This window comes from Equus przewalskii, chromosome 8, assembly GCF_037783145.1.
Source record: "Equus przewalskii isolate Varuska chromosome 8, EquPr2, whole genome shotgun sequence".
NCBI lineage: Eukaryota > Metazoa > Chordata > Mammalia > Perissodactyla > Equidae > Equus > Equus przewalskii.
In genome coordinates, this window is record NC_091838.1 from 31,856,128 (window position 1) to 31,870,943 (window position 14,816).

General features: G+C 39.2%; 1 protein-coding gene across 1 annotated transcript in view; it reads left to right on the top strand.

Moving 5' to 3' along the window:
* LOC103540581 (probable oxidoreductase PXDNL) overlaps window positions 1-14,816 on the top strand; it is a 46,579-nt gene that overhangs the window by 17,867 nt on the left and 13,896 nt on the right. Inside the window, 1 exon segment of the mRNA XM_070630937.1 lies at window positions 12,011-12,054. Coding sequence (XP_070487038.1) covers window positions 12,011-12,041 — 31 coding nt within the window. The 3' untranslated portion in view covers window positions 12,042-12,054.

Consider the following 14,816-nt stretch of genomic DNA (forward strand, 5'->3'; position numbering starts at 1 on the left):
GCAGGGATAAAGGGGAACAACAAATTGGTACTTACAACATCCACACCACAATCAGCCGGGGAAGTCCCAATGGTTTGTCTGGCGGGTGGGAGTGCCGATTGTCCGGGGCTGAGCCAAAGAGTCCTTTCCTCAGTGAGACTTCTAATTGTTCTATGCCTGTGACTCCCTTTTATCCTAAGGTTTCTCTGGCTTCTGACTCAGTGTTTTAGACATTTGGATACTTTGAGTTATTTCTTCTTGTTCCCACGAATAGGGTGTTTCTATCTTCTTTGTTTCCACGGATGGGATGTTTCTAAAGTCCAGTCAGGTGCCCGTCAGGGTGGCCAGCCCAAACAAGGAACATGACGCAGAACATATTCTTTGTAACTTGTGCCTTAGAGTCAGGGCCGAAGTGGCCATCTTTGGCCCCGAGCCCAGACACATTCCTTCGTGTAGGGCCCAGGCCCAGTGTCCTTGGAAGGCGAGGAGGTCAATGAACTCTGTACAAAGTGTTAAAGGGCATTTTGTGAGGATGGAATATGGTTTCCTAGTGATGTGATTGCAGAACCTTTAGTGATTGTTATTGAGGGAGAAGTTTCATGTTAAATGAAGGATTTCCCCTGCTAAAATCCCCGCCCTCACTCCTCGGTCTCTTCACTTTCTTTGTAAATGCAAACACTGCTGCCTCTTATTAACTAGCCAGCACATCTCACCTAGGAGAAGCTGGCTTGTCTAGTTCAATCATGCTCTATGGGAATCTAAGCAAGGCCCTCTTACTGGTGTGATAAGGCCAAATGTTCTGATGTTAAGCCTTGTCATAAACTGAGCCATCACACAGGCTTTCTTAGGCAGAGTAAAGTGGTGGAATGAAAACAGAAATTATTTTTGGTCAAAAGAACAAATAATTCTGAACATGTCATGAGAATGTAAGTCAAGTCCTTTCCACTGCATCACTAATGACTTTCAGTGAAGTGTCAGTATTATATCCTCCATAGGAGAGATTCAAATTTCTTTAAAGTTACAAGTATAAAACATTTCCAGGTAATGGCTTTAACTGTTCCTCTTGCTCACCACCCCTCATCCTTTAAAATGTTAAAAAAATATTAAAGAAATGCTTCATCAAGATGGTTTTTTGCCTATAGTAGGCTAAATATAGAAGACATATATTTACTAATAGATTAAGGTATATTAATGTGAAATCTTTCAGAGAAGTTTAATATTTTTTACAAATTAGGTAGCCAGTTATCAATCAGAGTATTACAAATTTGTGAATTTCTACTGGAAAGCACATTGACTCTGGTTTTACAGAGACCTGGTGTAAATCTCTGTTGCATCACCTGTTAGTGCTGAGAGCTTGTGGAAAGTATTTAAACCATTTTGAATCTCAGAATATCTACAAAATGAGAAAGTACTGCCTCCTTCTCAGAGTTATTTCAAGATTAAATTAGATAAAATGTGTCAAATGCCTAGCTCAGTTCTGGTGCATCACAGGTAATCAGTCAATGTTACCTGGAGATAGTTTTATTACAGCATCATCATTTCAGTTGTCAGCATTATTATTATATTGCACATCTGCTATGATCCAGCCCTGTGCTAGACGCTGAGACCCGAGATGAAGGAAATAATGTGCGTGTTCTGCAGAGCCTGACAGCATGCAGAGAAGGCAGGGAGCTGCTGTAATCAGTGTGAAAAGGGCTGTCATAGACAGGGGAATTGAATCTTATAGGAGCACAGAGCTGAGAAATGGAAGGTAAGTGGAAGATTCACAGCAAGCTACTGATAAAAGATGCCGTTTGATCTCCTCTTGGAATTTTCTGAGTGTGATAAGTTGAATGATATGGGAACAGCAGTGTATCCTAAGAAGAGGGATGGGAGCAGGAAAGTGTAGCGTTGAGTGGCAGGAGAAGGGAATAGAAAGGTGATAGGGGACAGCTTTTAAAGGGCCTTGTGTGCCATGCAAAGGAATTGATCTTCCTCCTGTGTTTAACTCTAAAGCAGGAGAGTAACATGAAGGGAGACTTTTCCGTGAAATGATAACCTGCAGAAGCTGTACTGGAAGGAGGAAAGGCTAGCAGCAAGGAACTCCACAGTTCCTGGAGTGGTCCAAGTGCAGCAAGAAGACGGCTTAGATAGGCTTGTGGCAGCACAGGCAATACTATCAGTATTTTAAATGTGTCCTGTGAGCACATTATCTATATTGAATAAAGCTGGGGGCAAGTCTTGCTTTGCCATTCATTTAATTCCCACTTCTCAATTCACAGCTAACTTGTAAATTCACCACAAATTATTGAGTACCAGAAATGTTTCCCCTGCTTGTCGTTGCACACACAACATTAGTCTGACCTGTACATACGGCCCTCCACTGCAGGACACGTCCTCCCAGGGGCTGTTGCCAAGCATAACTGGCCTTTCCAATGGACAGTGGCCGGAGTTGCTGCGCATTGAGTGTTCTCACATCTGACTTTCTGGATGCTCTGTTAATGCATTGGGATCTTAACACAGAGCCTTCTGAAACCTAAACATCAAGTTGTTATCCTTGCTTCGGGGAAGGTTTGAACTAGGGGAACTTTGTGCAGCCTGACATGTGGCCTCAGCCTGAGGAGAGCAGGGCTGACCAGCATGAATGGGTGCAGGGAGGCCATAGGCCGAGCTGTGTTCCTTTCCTCTCAGGCTGCCCAGATGTCTGACTTTCTCCTGTGATTCATAGCGAATTTATAAAATATCAATGATAGACTCATTCAACTGTGAGTGTAAAGTAAATAAATTGGAATGGCTTTTACAGTCTTTATCCTCACATCGGTAGACTGCAGTTTGCCCGGAGCTGATTATGCTAATAAAGATGGTATGGCTTTAAGTATGCTAACTTAGTATTTCTTTACTCTCCCTTTACTTCCTTTCCTTTTTGTGTTAATTTACAAGTGTGGTTTTAAGCCTTTGTTTCTAAACCACTTCTGTTAATTTTGGAAAAAAGTAGAGCATAGGTCATTGAATCAATAAAATAAATACAGACATTAACAACTTCATATTTTATACAGTTAGGACAGATTTATTAAGAATCGGCCAAAACAGGGAATCATAAAGATAATGCATGTGCACATCTTCACATTTGAACTTCCCACATTTGGGCACACATTAAGTTCTGTAGCTTGCGCTCTGCAGAGGACAAAGTCCGCTTTCTTGCTTTGTCCTTGCTGCTTTGGTATATTTCTGCTGATTAAGAGTCTTCGGTTACCTGGTTTTGGTGTGAGCTATGCCCAGACTGAATCTTTTGTGATTGCAAATTTGTTGTGAAAGGGGAATAAGAATTTGCTATGGAAGCAATGGTATGAACACAAATTCCTTGTATATGTTTATACAATTCCCTAGGAGTTTGTAGTTACATAGTATGCAATGAATCGGCACCAATTTTTGACTCTCTTTTTGATAAGTCTTCCCAAAACATTGAATTTAATTTTCACAGAAATAAGTTCTCTCCTCTTTTAAACAAATAATTTATTATTTTACATAAGATTTAATTAAATTACATAATCCAAATCACAAGTACAGATGTGATAAACCAGTTTGTAAACCCCACTGACTCTGAGCTGAAAGCTCGACAGGTGGAGGCTGCTGCTCAGGGAGGAATCACTACCTGGGGTCATTTGCCATCATCAAAGTCAGCAGGAGTGGGGAGCCCTGAAACATTAGGATTTTCAGTGAAGAAGAGCTTGTTTAAAATAGCTGACATGTGTTGTACACTGTACAAATTTTGTGTTAATTAAAATATTTAAGATAAAGAGATAGGCTACATAAAATATTAGCAAATTAAGAGAAAACCCACAAGAGTAGTACTAGGGGGACAGCAAAAATCTTCATGGTGGTGTCAGGAGACTGGGTTCTTTCTCTCTGTTCAGACAAATTGAGTTGCGTGATCTTGGATGACTTTAGATGAGTTTTCTCGTTTTCTCATCTATAAAGTGAGGATGTTTTGCTAAAAGATTCTTGACATCCTTCTAGAGCTAAGATTATAGGATTTTTCAGTTAACTATTGTCTAAGTGATAGATTAAAATAATACTTTAAAAGATGCTCTTTAATTAATAGTTTTAATCCACACTCATGATGTCTTCATATTCCAGGAATGCTTCTCCTCGTCTTCACATGTCATTAGGTCTACAAAGCTAATGATTTTCCTTCACTTCAGTTAGTTTTGAAAGTTTGTGTCAGTTTACCACCCAGAAGTAAAACCTAATTTTCCCTGTTGCCTTCTATTAGTACCTTCACATTGGACCTTTTAGATAGCTTGTAAAAAGCTGGAATGACATGTGCAAAACCATTCTAGACTTTCCTCTCAAATGACTGACTATTTTTGTCATGAGCAGCACCTGGTCCATCACAGGAAAGGCCGCATGGGGACATTATTTTAGTCATCCTTCAGTTCACTTCAGTAAAATTGCCTGGGTACTTTGGGTTTTCCTCAAGGAGGTCAGGGCACGGAGTGTGGGGGATGCACAAATCATATCATCCCGTTGGCTGACACATGGAGTAGCGGAAGCACAGAGCTCAGGAAGGATTTCTCCCAGAAGAGGGCGTCAAAACTCAGTCCTAAAAGGGGAGTGGCAGTTATCTGTGAAAGACTGTCGTTTGAGAGAAGATGGACAGACGTCATCAAGATAAAGGAAATATAGAGGAAAGACCTGGCACCAGGGCCAGTGTAATAGCATGGGAATCTGAAGGCCTTTGGCCCTGCTGGCTTGTAGAGATAGAGCACACTGCATGGAAGAGTCTAATCCTGGGATTAGCATGGGACTCAGCTAACTCCAGAGATATTAAGACTGATGGGGGCAACGGACACTTTCTTCCTGAGTGAAATTGTATATGGAGCCCTGATAGATGAAGGAAATAATAGCAGCAGTTCTGGAAGAATCAGGCGAAGCAGTTCTGAATCCCTTGGCTTCTACTCTGCTCACTTCCCCTCTCCTGGATCCACAGACCCATGGCCTTTACTTGAAGGATTTGTGAAATGCACAGGCTTCTGACTTTCTTCAGCACCAAGAGCTGCAGGGAATCTTTTTTGTTGTTATTAAAAGTGTTTTATTTTTTAAGGAGTTGTTTTAGTTAAAGATCATAGAAAATGAATTATTTCCTTTTCATAGGTTATTTTGCTCTAAAAATTCATACTATCTATTTATTTTTAGTCTTTGCAAAACATGTAATGAAAAGAATGTGAAGATTAATTATCCATTGAGTGGAGAACATAAATTCTCAATCAGAGAGGCCATTTTAAAAGCTATTTTTGAAGTTTCTTTTGAAAATATAATGTTTATATTTTTGTGGGTATGGTCACTTTTGTTCTTGAGTAAGCACAAGTTTATTTGTTCTCCCTTATCACAGGGATGTGCAGCTACCTCAGCTTATTAAAGATAAGCTAAAAATTCACCAAGTAAGGAACTTATATTCAGTACATACATCTATCTTATAGCTGCTTCATTTGATAATATGAAAAAACAAAAACACTTCGCTTCTCCCCTCTTTCCGCCCTTAGGTATCCCGAGGTCAGACTCTGCAGTGAGATAGCTTCTCAGCAACTTGCACCATCTGTCTCTGTCTTCCTGCCATCTGAGGGAACTAGGTCACTTTTCTCATGGCTTGGCCATCCTTCTTCAGGGTTCTTGACTCTCCTTCTTTCAAATATTTCTTGACTTTCATATTCATACCCACCTCAAAGGACCTTTCATCGACATCATTCTTTCACCTTTATTGGATGGTTAGTACAGTCATGTGCCATATAACAACATTTTGGTCAACAACAGACCACATATACGACGGTGGTCCCATAAGATTGGTACTGTATAGCCTAAATGTGTAATAGGTTGTACCATCTAGATTTGTGTAAGTACACTCCATGATTTCATACAATGATGAAATTGTCTAACGATGCATTTCTATGAATGTGTCCCCGTCATTAAGCAAAGCCTGACCGCATGCATAGGTGCAACTTCACTTGCTCTAAAACAGTGATTCTTAACCATTTCATGTATGATCGTTTAACAAATCTGATAGAAGCTATGAAACTTCTTTTAGAGAAAAATGCAATAAAACTACACACCCAAAATTCCGTATGCATTTTTAGAGGACTCACAGATGCCTGGAAACCACCCACGGACTCTCTTCTTCTGTTGATTTACCAACTATTTATTTAGCACTGCCCTTCCCCGTCAAGGCTCACCAGGAATGTGAAATGGGTGCTCCTCTCCCTCATATCTACAAATGGTTGCTCCCTTAGCCACAGAGCAGGCCCCACATTTGAAACTATCATTTGTTCTTAGTCCTTGTCTTCTCTCCCTTTGGAAGGAGTGGTTTTGTTCTTTTAGTTGCAGAAGCATACTGAAGCATTTAAATATAGCCAGGCCTCTGGAGGACCAGCATTTCCTCTCCGCCTCTTCTCTCTGCTTTTTCTGCTCAGGATTTATTTATTTTTCCCCCTCAGCTCTCCTATTTCCTATTTTATACTTATGGTGCACGGAAGGTGGGTCTCCCAGAGCTCCCACGTTTACAGACAGTCTTTTCTGGAAAACCAGAGTATCATATTTCTTCTAAACAAGAATTTTATAAGTATACCATATTAAACCATTATACCAAGTCATATTGTTTGATTCTAATGCCATTTTTAAAGACTTCCCTCTCTTGATCATTTTTATTACATTGTATTTCTGCCTTTCTAGAGAACATATTAATTCAATGACAAAGTTCTATGAGTATGTCCTCCTTGGTTGCAGATAAATTACGTAAGTTATCTTTGAGTTCCCGGGGCTTAACGTGAGTCCAGCACAATGGAGCAGCTCAGGAGACACTAGATAGTTCATGAGGGGAATTGTGACCTGCCTGGTAAGGCTGGTTTGTTTCAGTGCCCCAAGGGCCCTGGATTTAAAAACTATTCTCAGCTTGAAACCCCAAACCAGATAAAGCTTTCTTAGGTGAAAACTACTTTTTCACCCTGGCCATACCAATTTATTTTTTCATCAAATATTTAGTGACCTCAATCAACTATGATGTATTATAATTTCACATACAAAGGAATGAAAAGTTACAACAGAGTAAACAACGTATGTGTTGATTCTTGCATTACCTTAACCCCAATTTAAACAACTTAAAAGCTCATTCAGTCAACTCTATTGCCCTGCAATAAGGAAAACACACAACTGAGTAAATAAAAAGTGACAAGAGGCCAGTTCAAATTCGTGTTATCACTCAGTTATCCTCAAAGTTCCACTTCTTAGAGGCACTCAGTACCATTTATTTAGCAAAAACAGAATGCAAAATAATTGATTTAACACTTTAAGAATGACTTTTAATGACATATAATTTAACATCACTTTTGTGAATTTTATTGTGGTGTCTTAGTAATTGCATTTTAGAAATTTTATATGTGTGTATGCATATCTATATATATCTTTCTTTCCTTGAGAATCTTCTTTTATTCTCACCTTTGAAAACTGATGCTATGTTAGATTATTTTATAGTCATAATAATTCAACTGAAGAAATCTTTACCAATATGTTATTCAAATTTACCCTTACAGAAATGAAGATACTCTAACTCCAATGTTCCTAGTTATATGCAATATAAAATCATAATAAATACTTTATGGAAAACTTTATAACAAAATAACTACATTCTTTATTTCATTTTTAAATTCTATTTTACAAAAAAGTATATATCTGAATGCAATTTAATACATTTTGTCTAAATCTCCAAAATCGGACTAAACTAAAATTAAAATTTTAATTTTATATAGTAAAAGTAACATGCAATACAATGCACACATTTTAAGTGTACAATTTGATGACTTTGAGCAATAGTCATACCTGTGTAATCATTGCCCCAGGGAAGACAGAGAACATTTCCTCACCCCAGAAACTTACGTGGTGCTCTTCGCAGTCAGTGCTCCCACCCAGTCACTCCACAGAAACCACAAGTGAGATTTCTATCACTATATATGAGTTTTGCCTGCTCCAGAACTTTATATAAACGGAATCATACTGCAGATACTCTTTTAAGCTTGGCTTGTTTTGCTCACCACGTTTTTGAAAATTCATCCACGTGTCAGATGTGTCAATAGATGATATATTGTTTTTGTTAATTATGAATAACATTGTATAAATGTACAAGTATTTGTTTATTCATTCACCTGAGGTCATCCTTTTGATTGTTTCCAGTTTTTACCTATTCTGAATAAGGCTGCCATCAACACTCACATGCAGGTCATTTTGTGGATTGATGTTTCCATTTCTCTTGAATAAAAACCGAGCAGTATAATTTCTAGGTCAGTTGGCAACTTTATGTTTAACTTTATAAGAAACTGCCAAATTGTTACCAAAAGTAATTGTAATATTATTCACTCCCACTAGCAATGTAGAAGAGTTTATTTTTGCTTAATCTTTTCTCCTAATTGTTCTTCAGGTTGGACGTTTTCCATTGATCTTTCTTTCAAGTTCACTGACTCTTTCTTCAGTAATCTTTAATCTTCCCTTACATACATCATGTGAAATGTTCACCTCAGTTATGTTAGTTCTAGAACTTCCTCTTTTTTATGTTCCCAATTCTCTTTTGAGATTTGCCCAAATGTTAACTCATTAAGAACATACCTTCTTTAATTTTTTGAATACATTCATTACAGTTGCCTTAATGTCCTTTTCTGATCAATTCAACATCACAGCCATCCTTTGGGAGTTGATTACTATTGACTACTTATTATCTTCAGTGTGGACACGTTTTTTTGTTTCTTGTCTTGTAACTTTTGAATGCATATCGATTACTGTGATTCCATCTTGGACTCGAATAGGCTTTGCTTTATGCTTTGTCTGAGTGGAAACATGGAAAGCCCAAGGTGTCATCTAGGCTCCACTGACTTAGTAGGGTCCCACCTCCCAGCTCTGTCTCCCATGCAGATCTTGACTGGGCTTGGTTGTAGGCTTTGTTAGAGTAGGTTTTATCCCTATAAGGATAAATCTTATCCTATGGCTTGGTGTGTTTCTCCCTGATCTGTCTGTCTGGGCTGTTGTTAAAGTGTTAAAGCGCCTTCCTGTTCTGATTCAGCCTCCTGTGGCAGTTGCTCTCTGTAAGACTCAGCTAGTTCCTCCTGCTTACCCATCAGGCGCTCGTCGGCACATCCCAAGCGCTCTGGGGGCTCCCAAATCAAAGTCTACCCCCTTCCCACTATATTCCAGCTGCTTCAGCTGCCCTGAATTTTGATGTATGTATGTGTGTTGGGGGGGCGGGGTGTGGCGTTCAGCACAGCACCACCTCACTCCTTGCTCTGCTTGGCTTCTAGCACCTTGCAGGGCAAGGGGCGTTGTCCCCAGGCAGAAAACTGGGCCATTGTCTCAAGTTTCCTTTTTCTCAGGTTTCTTAGTTTAATGCTGCTTGTTGTCTAATATTTGAAAAATATGCACTAATCTATTGTGGCCTCTTGTTTGGTTGTTTGTGGTGGGAGGACTAGTCTCCTTGTAGTTACAATACCATAGCCAGAAACAGAATCTAATGTTCATTCTAAATTGTGTGTTTTTTTCCCTACAAATTTAGCCTTAGAGCAATTGTTTAAACAAAAGTTTTTACCTTTCTTAATTAAGTCTATATTTTAGGCTTCTCTTTACTCCTCCTGAATTTTTACAGCAGCTCCTTATGTGTTTTCCTGCACTATATTCCTTCTTTCCTACAGCATCAGATTTATTGCAAAGCACAAATTAGAGTGTAACACTTCTCTGCTTAAAAATATCATAGAATTTTCCCTTTCCAATTAAGTTAAGAAAAATATTGTGCTTGGAAACAAATCCCTTCAGACTCTGGTCCTAATCTAAAATTTCAGCCATATTTCTTGTCACTTTCCAACCCAATCTCAGGCATCCTATACTTATACAATATTGATATTCACTTTCCTCCTTTACCTGCAAATGCCATGTTCTTTCTGGCCTTCATGCCTGTGCATAAGCTATTCCTTTAGCCTGGGAAACAGTTCTTTCCTTTCCTTACTCGGCTAAGACCTAATCAAAATTTCCTAATGCTGTTACCCCTGCAGAACTAATTTTTCCTCAGTGATCTCATAGCACTTTGTACTTATTTATATTAAAATATTTCTTATTGTGACTTACTGTAACTGTTACCAAACCAGATTCGTTTTTGCCCGCCGCCCAGAAAGCCAAACACTGAGACGACAAGATTGCAGCAGAGAGAGAGTTTACTCACAAGGCAGCCATGTGAGGAAGCAAGAGCCTGAACCTCAAATTCGCTACCCCAAAAATAGGGACTCAGGGATATTTATGGGATGGGGGCAAGGTGGTCTGAAATGTGGAGTTTGGTGATTGGAGGTGAGGAGAGGTGAGGGAAATTGACGATCTGCACAACCGTAGTCAGACTCCACGCCTCTTCACAGGACCCATGTTCACAAAATGGCAGCGTTAGCGTGATCTGAGGGTGGAGTTTTTAGCCTCTTGACGTCAAAAGGTCGCCTATCAGACACCTGCGTGGGCCCAGTTGATGAGCTGGTGGTCTCAACTGGCCTTAAGTAGACAAAGAATTCTAATTCCTGAAAAACAGCTCACACATCCATTACCATAGTTAACAATGGGTGGGTTAAATAGCTAAAAGCTATAGTCAGTAATTGCAAAAAGGAAAAAATTTTGGTACCTAGATACTTAATCATCAATGGCTGTTTGCCGGCTTCATAACTGTTTACATGCTCAGTGTTAAATCATGAGCATCCCAGAGAAAAATAGCATGTCTATTTAAACTCTCTATCCTTTCTGTCTAACAGTGCCTGTTTCTTAATGAATATCTGTTAAATAGGCAGAGGATTAATGAACGGATTTCACAAGTTTTCTTGCTTTGTCTTTGAGGTATTTTAATTCCTGTGGCTTTAGGCTAGAGATTTGGACTATGTAAATCATTAGCATTTTTTTTTTTTTTTTGAGGAAGATTAGCCCTGAGCTAACTACTGCCAATTCTCCTCTTTTTGCTAAGAAAGACTGGCCCTGAGCTAACATCCATGCCCATTTTCCTCTCCTTTATACATGGGACACCTATCACAGCTTGGCTTTTGCCAAGCAGTGCCATGTCCGCACCCAGGATCCAAACTGGTGAACCCCGGGTTGCTGAGAAGCCGAACGTGTGAACTTAACTACTGCACCACTGGGTCGGCCCCCATTAGCATTTTTAATATATCTTAATAGGGAACAAGAAACTTAAGCAACAACTATTAAAAAACTTTAAAAGTAGAAGTGTAATTTACTTGTGATTTAACAGGAATACAAGAATTTGAACTTATTTGAAATCATTTCTAGCTAAGGAACTAAAAATGCGAATTTTTAGCAGACAAGCTTATTTTTTCGTATTTCATAAGGACTTGCTGAACATGGACTGTCCCCAGCAGACAAACACTTTAAGGACAGTAGTAGACGAAAATGTTTTATCAACCTTTTATTTATTAGCCCAAATCCTTAATAAAATACTGTGGTTTAGTATCAGACCTGATGTATATGGGTTCATACATGACATATCTGTGAAGATCACCTTACAATGGTTATAGCAAAAACATTTATTAAAATATTAAAAAGTCGGGGCTGGCCCCGTGGCCGAGTGGTTGAGTTCGTGCGCTCCGCTGCAGGCGGCCCAGTGTTTCGTTGGTTCGAATCCTGGGCGCGGACATGGCACTGCTCATCAAACCATGCTGAGGCAGCGTCCCACATGCCACAACTAGAAGAATCCACAACGAAGAATATACAACTATGTACCCGGGGGTGTTGGGGAGAAAAAGGAAATAATAAAATCTTAAAAAAAGAAAAAATATTAAAAAGTCAATTGCAACAAATAGGTTCACAGGTTTGAAGTGGAAAAGTTACTGTTTAGAAGCAAAAAATATGATCGAGTCATTGTTTTTCCTTCTGTGAGTTAAAAATAGAAAATTGCTTTATTATAACCTCTTGAGGGAGGAGCAGGACTAGTTGGAACTAGTGTCTTGACTGACATATAAATAGTTTGTTTGTTTGTTTCTTCCAGATTCATGTTTACACGGATCCAGGCCTCTTAGGCCTCAGTTTTCGGTGAGTCGTGTGGCGATACAGGCCGCTTTATGCTGGTGAGGAAGGTCTTTGGGGACAGTGGGTCTTCCTGGGCCCCTGTGTCACACCATCTGGGAACACACACGGGATGCCTGCAGCAACGCTGCCAGTTGGGCGTAGCAGGACGCAGAATCTGACTTGACATGTGGAAAGGGAAAAACTGCAGTTATCCATCTTGATCGCAAATGAAATGTAAATGAATCCTCCATTCAGACTCCCCAAAGGTCAGGTCTGTCCCTTTTTTCTCGGAACCGTGGGTGGTCTGCTGAAGTCGGCTTCCCTGACTGTGGCCCTATTTTTGGCCAATCTATAGAACACGTTTATTTCTCAATCAAGCAGAGCTAAGATCCATTAGTGTCAGTACCTGTAGCAAGAGAGGCATAGGTAGTCATAATTTGCTATAATCTTACATAATCTTCCCTTAGGAAACCAAGAAAGGAGCAGTGGGGTGCCTCGGGAATTGTGTTGTGACAGTTCCATTATCCAATGACATTACGCTGCTGATTTAAAGACTTGGCCCAGCCAGCTGATTTGAAAGTCAACTGCAGCAGATATGGGTCTCATCAGGCAGCAATAGATTTTTTAAAGTTTTGCAAAACTATTTTTTTCTCTGCTGAAAAAATTTTAAAAAAGGAAAGAAAGCAAGAACATAGCCATTTGTTGCCTGTTTTCCAATGTATTTCATCTTATTGTGAGTCTCCTACCATGCATATCTCTTCAGTTACTCTGTGGTATTCTTTTCTCCCATTAAAAAACCAAATTCTATCATGTCTTTTAGTCTTTCAATGTCCTCTCTTCAATAATTTCACCTTTTGTTTTTAATCAAACATACTCTTCTTTTAAAAATTTTTGGTTGATTCTTTTGTCCCATAGTTTTCTTAATTCCCTTTTTTTCTAATTTCTTAAATTCAGTAAAGCCTTTTTTGAAAAGAAAATTCTTTCTGCAATGACTTAGCTTTTCTGTTTGCATTAAATGCTTTGATCCTCAATATTATATCAATTCCACAAAGATTTATTAAGTTACTGTTTTTATAAACCAGGATTTGGGAGAAGGAGGCAGCACAGATGAATTAAACGCCTTTCCTGCATTTAATGGTTTCTAAAGTGTGATTTTAAAGAATTTGTTAAGCTCCATTTCAGTCATCATGAGGGCTGTTTTGTTCACTCTGACTTGCTCAGCATCTGGAACGGTATTTACTTTCAGTGGAGAGCCCAGGATCGCAGGGCCTGAAGTTGACACATATACACATTTTATAAGCACATGTGACTACATGGACACATCCTAGGCTCTTTCTAAGGCCATGGAAGGGATCCTAGTGGTTAGAGCTCTGAAGAGTTATCTTCATTGCTTCATGGTAAATCTCTCTCTGGGTAGTTACTCACTAACTAGACTTAACCACCACAGATAATTTCCTTGTCCAAGCACATATCCCTTAGGGTTGGTGACTCTATTGGCTCTTTGCAACATGTGAGACAGACATAGAATGACCATTGTGTCTGTTTGCCTGGGTCATTCTCAATTTACACCTGGAGTCCCACCAAAGAGAATAGATAAGTGGTTAAGAGGGAGAGTCCCAATTCCTCTAGTCCTGATCACAGGACTAGAGCCATATACCCCAGGGCATTTGAGAGTGAAAGACAGCACTATGAATGCAAAAACTTCAGAATTAATGTGAATGCCCTTCACACCAGACCCTAGCACAGGGTTTGGTAAACTACAGCCTACAGCCTGGCCACTTGTTCTTATGAATACCTTTATTGTTATACAGCCACACCCACTCATTTACATATTACCTATGGCCACTGTCCCACTAAAATGGCAGAGTTGAGTGGGTACAATAAAGATTAAATGGCCTAAAAAAACAAAAATATTTACTATCTGCTCTTTAAGAACAAGGTTACTGATTCTTGCTTTAATAGAATAAAAGCAGAATAGAAGAAAGATATTCTTTGATTAGTTATTCTAATTTATCTCAAGACTTAGGAAGGATACTATTCATCTTCAGACTTACAATTTTCTCATATTAAAATGAGACATTCAGATAAGAAAAAAGTCCCTAAATGGAACTCATATCTTTCTTGTTAATCTTTTAAGTTCTACAGATTTTGTAAGACAACAGTTTAATATATGAAGTGCTGTTTTGTTTTTTTAACAGTTCTTCGTGCTCCAAAATGAATAAAATAGTGTAAGGTAAATCTTAAACTATCTGATTCCAGACTCTAGGCTTTTACTGATAGTTAAACTAAGGTAACACATAGCTATGCATTACTTTTTTGTGATTGCTGCAACAAATTACCACAGATTTGGTGCCCTAAAACAACATAAATTAATTACCTTGCAGTTCTAGAGATCAGAAGTCTGCAATGTGTCTCACCAGGCTAACAATCATGATGCCCTTTCTGAAGGCTCCAGGGGAGAATCTATTGCCTTGCCTTTCCATCTTCTGGAGGTGGCCTGCCTGCTTTCTTTCCTCCATCTCCAGAGCCAGCAATGGTGCTTGTGCTTCTCCCCTTAGATCTTTCTGACAGTCTTCTGTAGTCCCATCTCCCTCTGTCTCACTCTTCTGTCTCTCTTTCCTACTTTTAATGATCAATATGATTGCATTGGCCTACACAGATCATCCACAGTGATCTCCTCAACTCACCATCCTTACCTTCATCACATTTGCAAGTCTCTTTTGCTATGTTAGTTTACATATTCAGAGGCTCCTGGGATTAGGACGTGCACATCCTTTGGGGGGCAA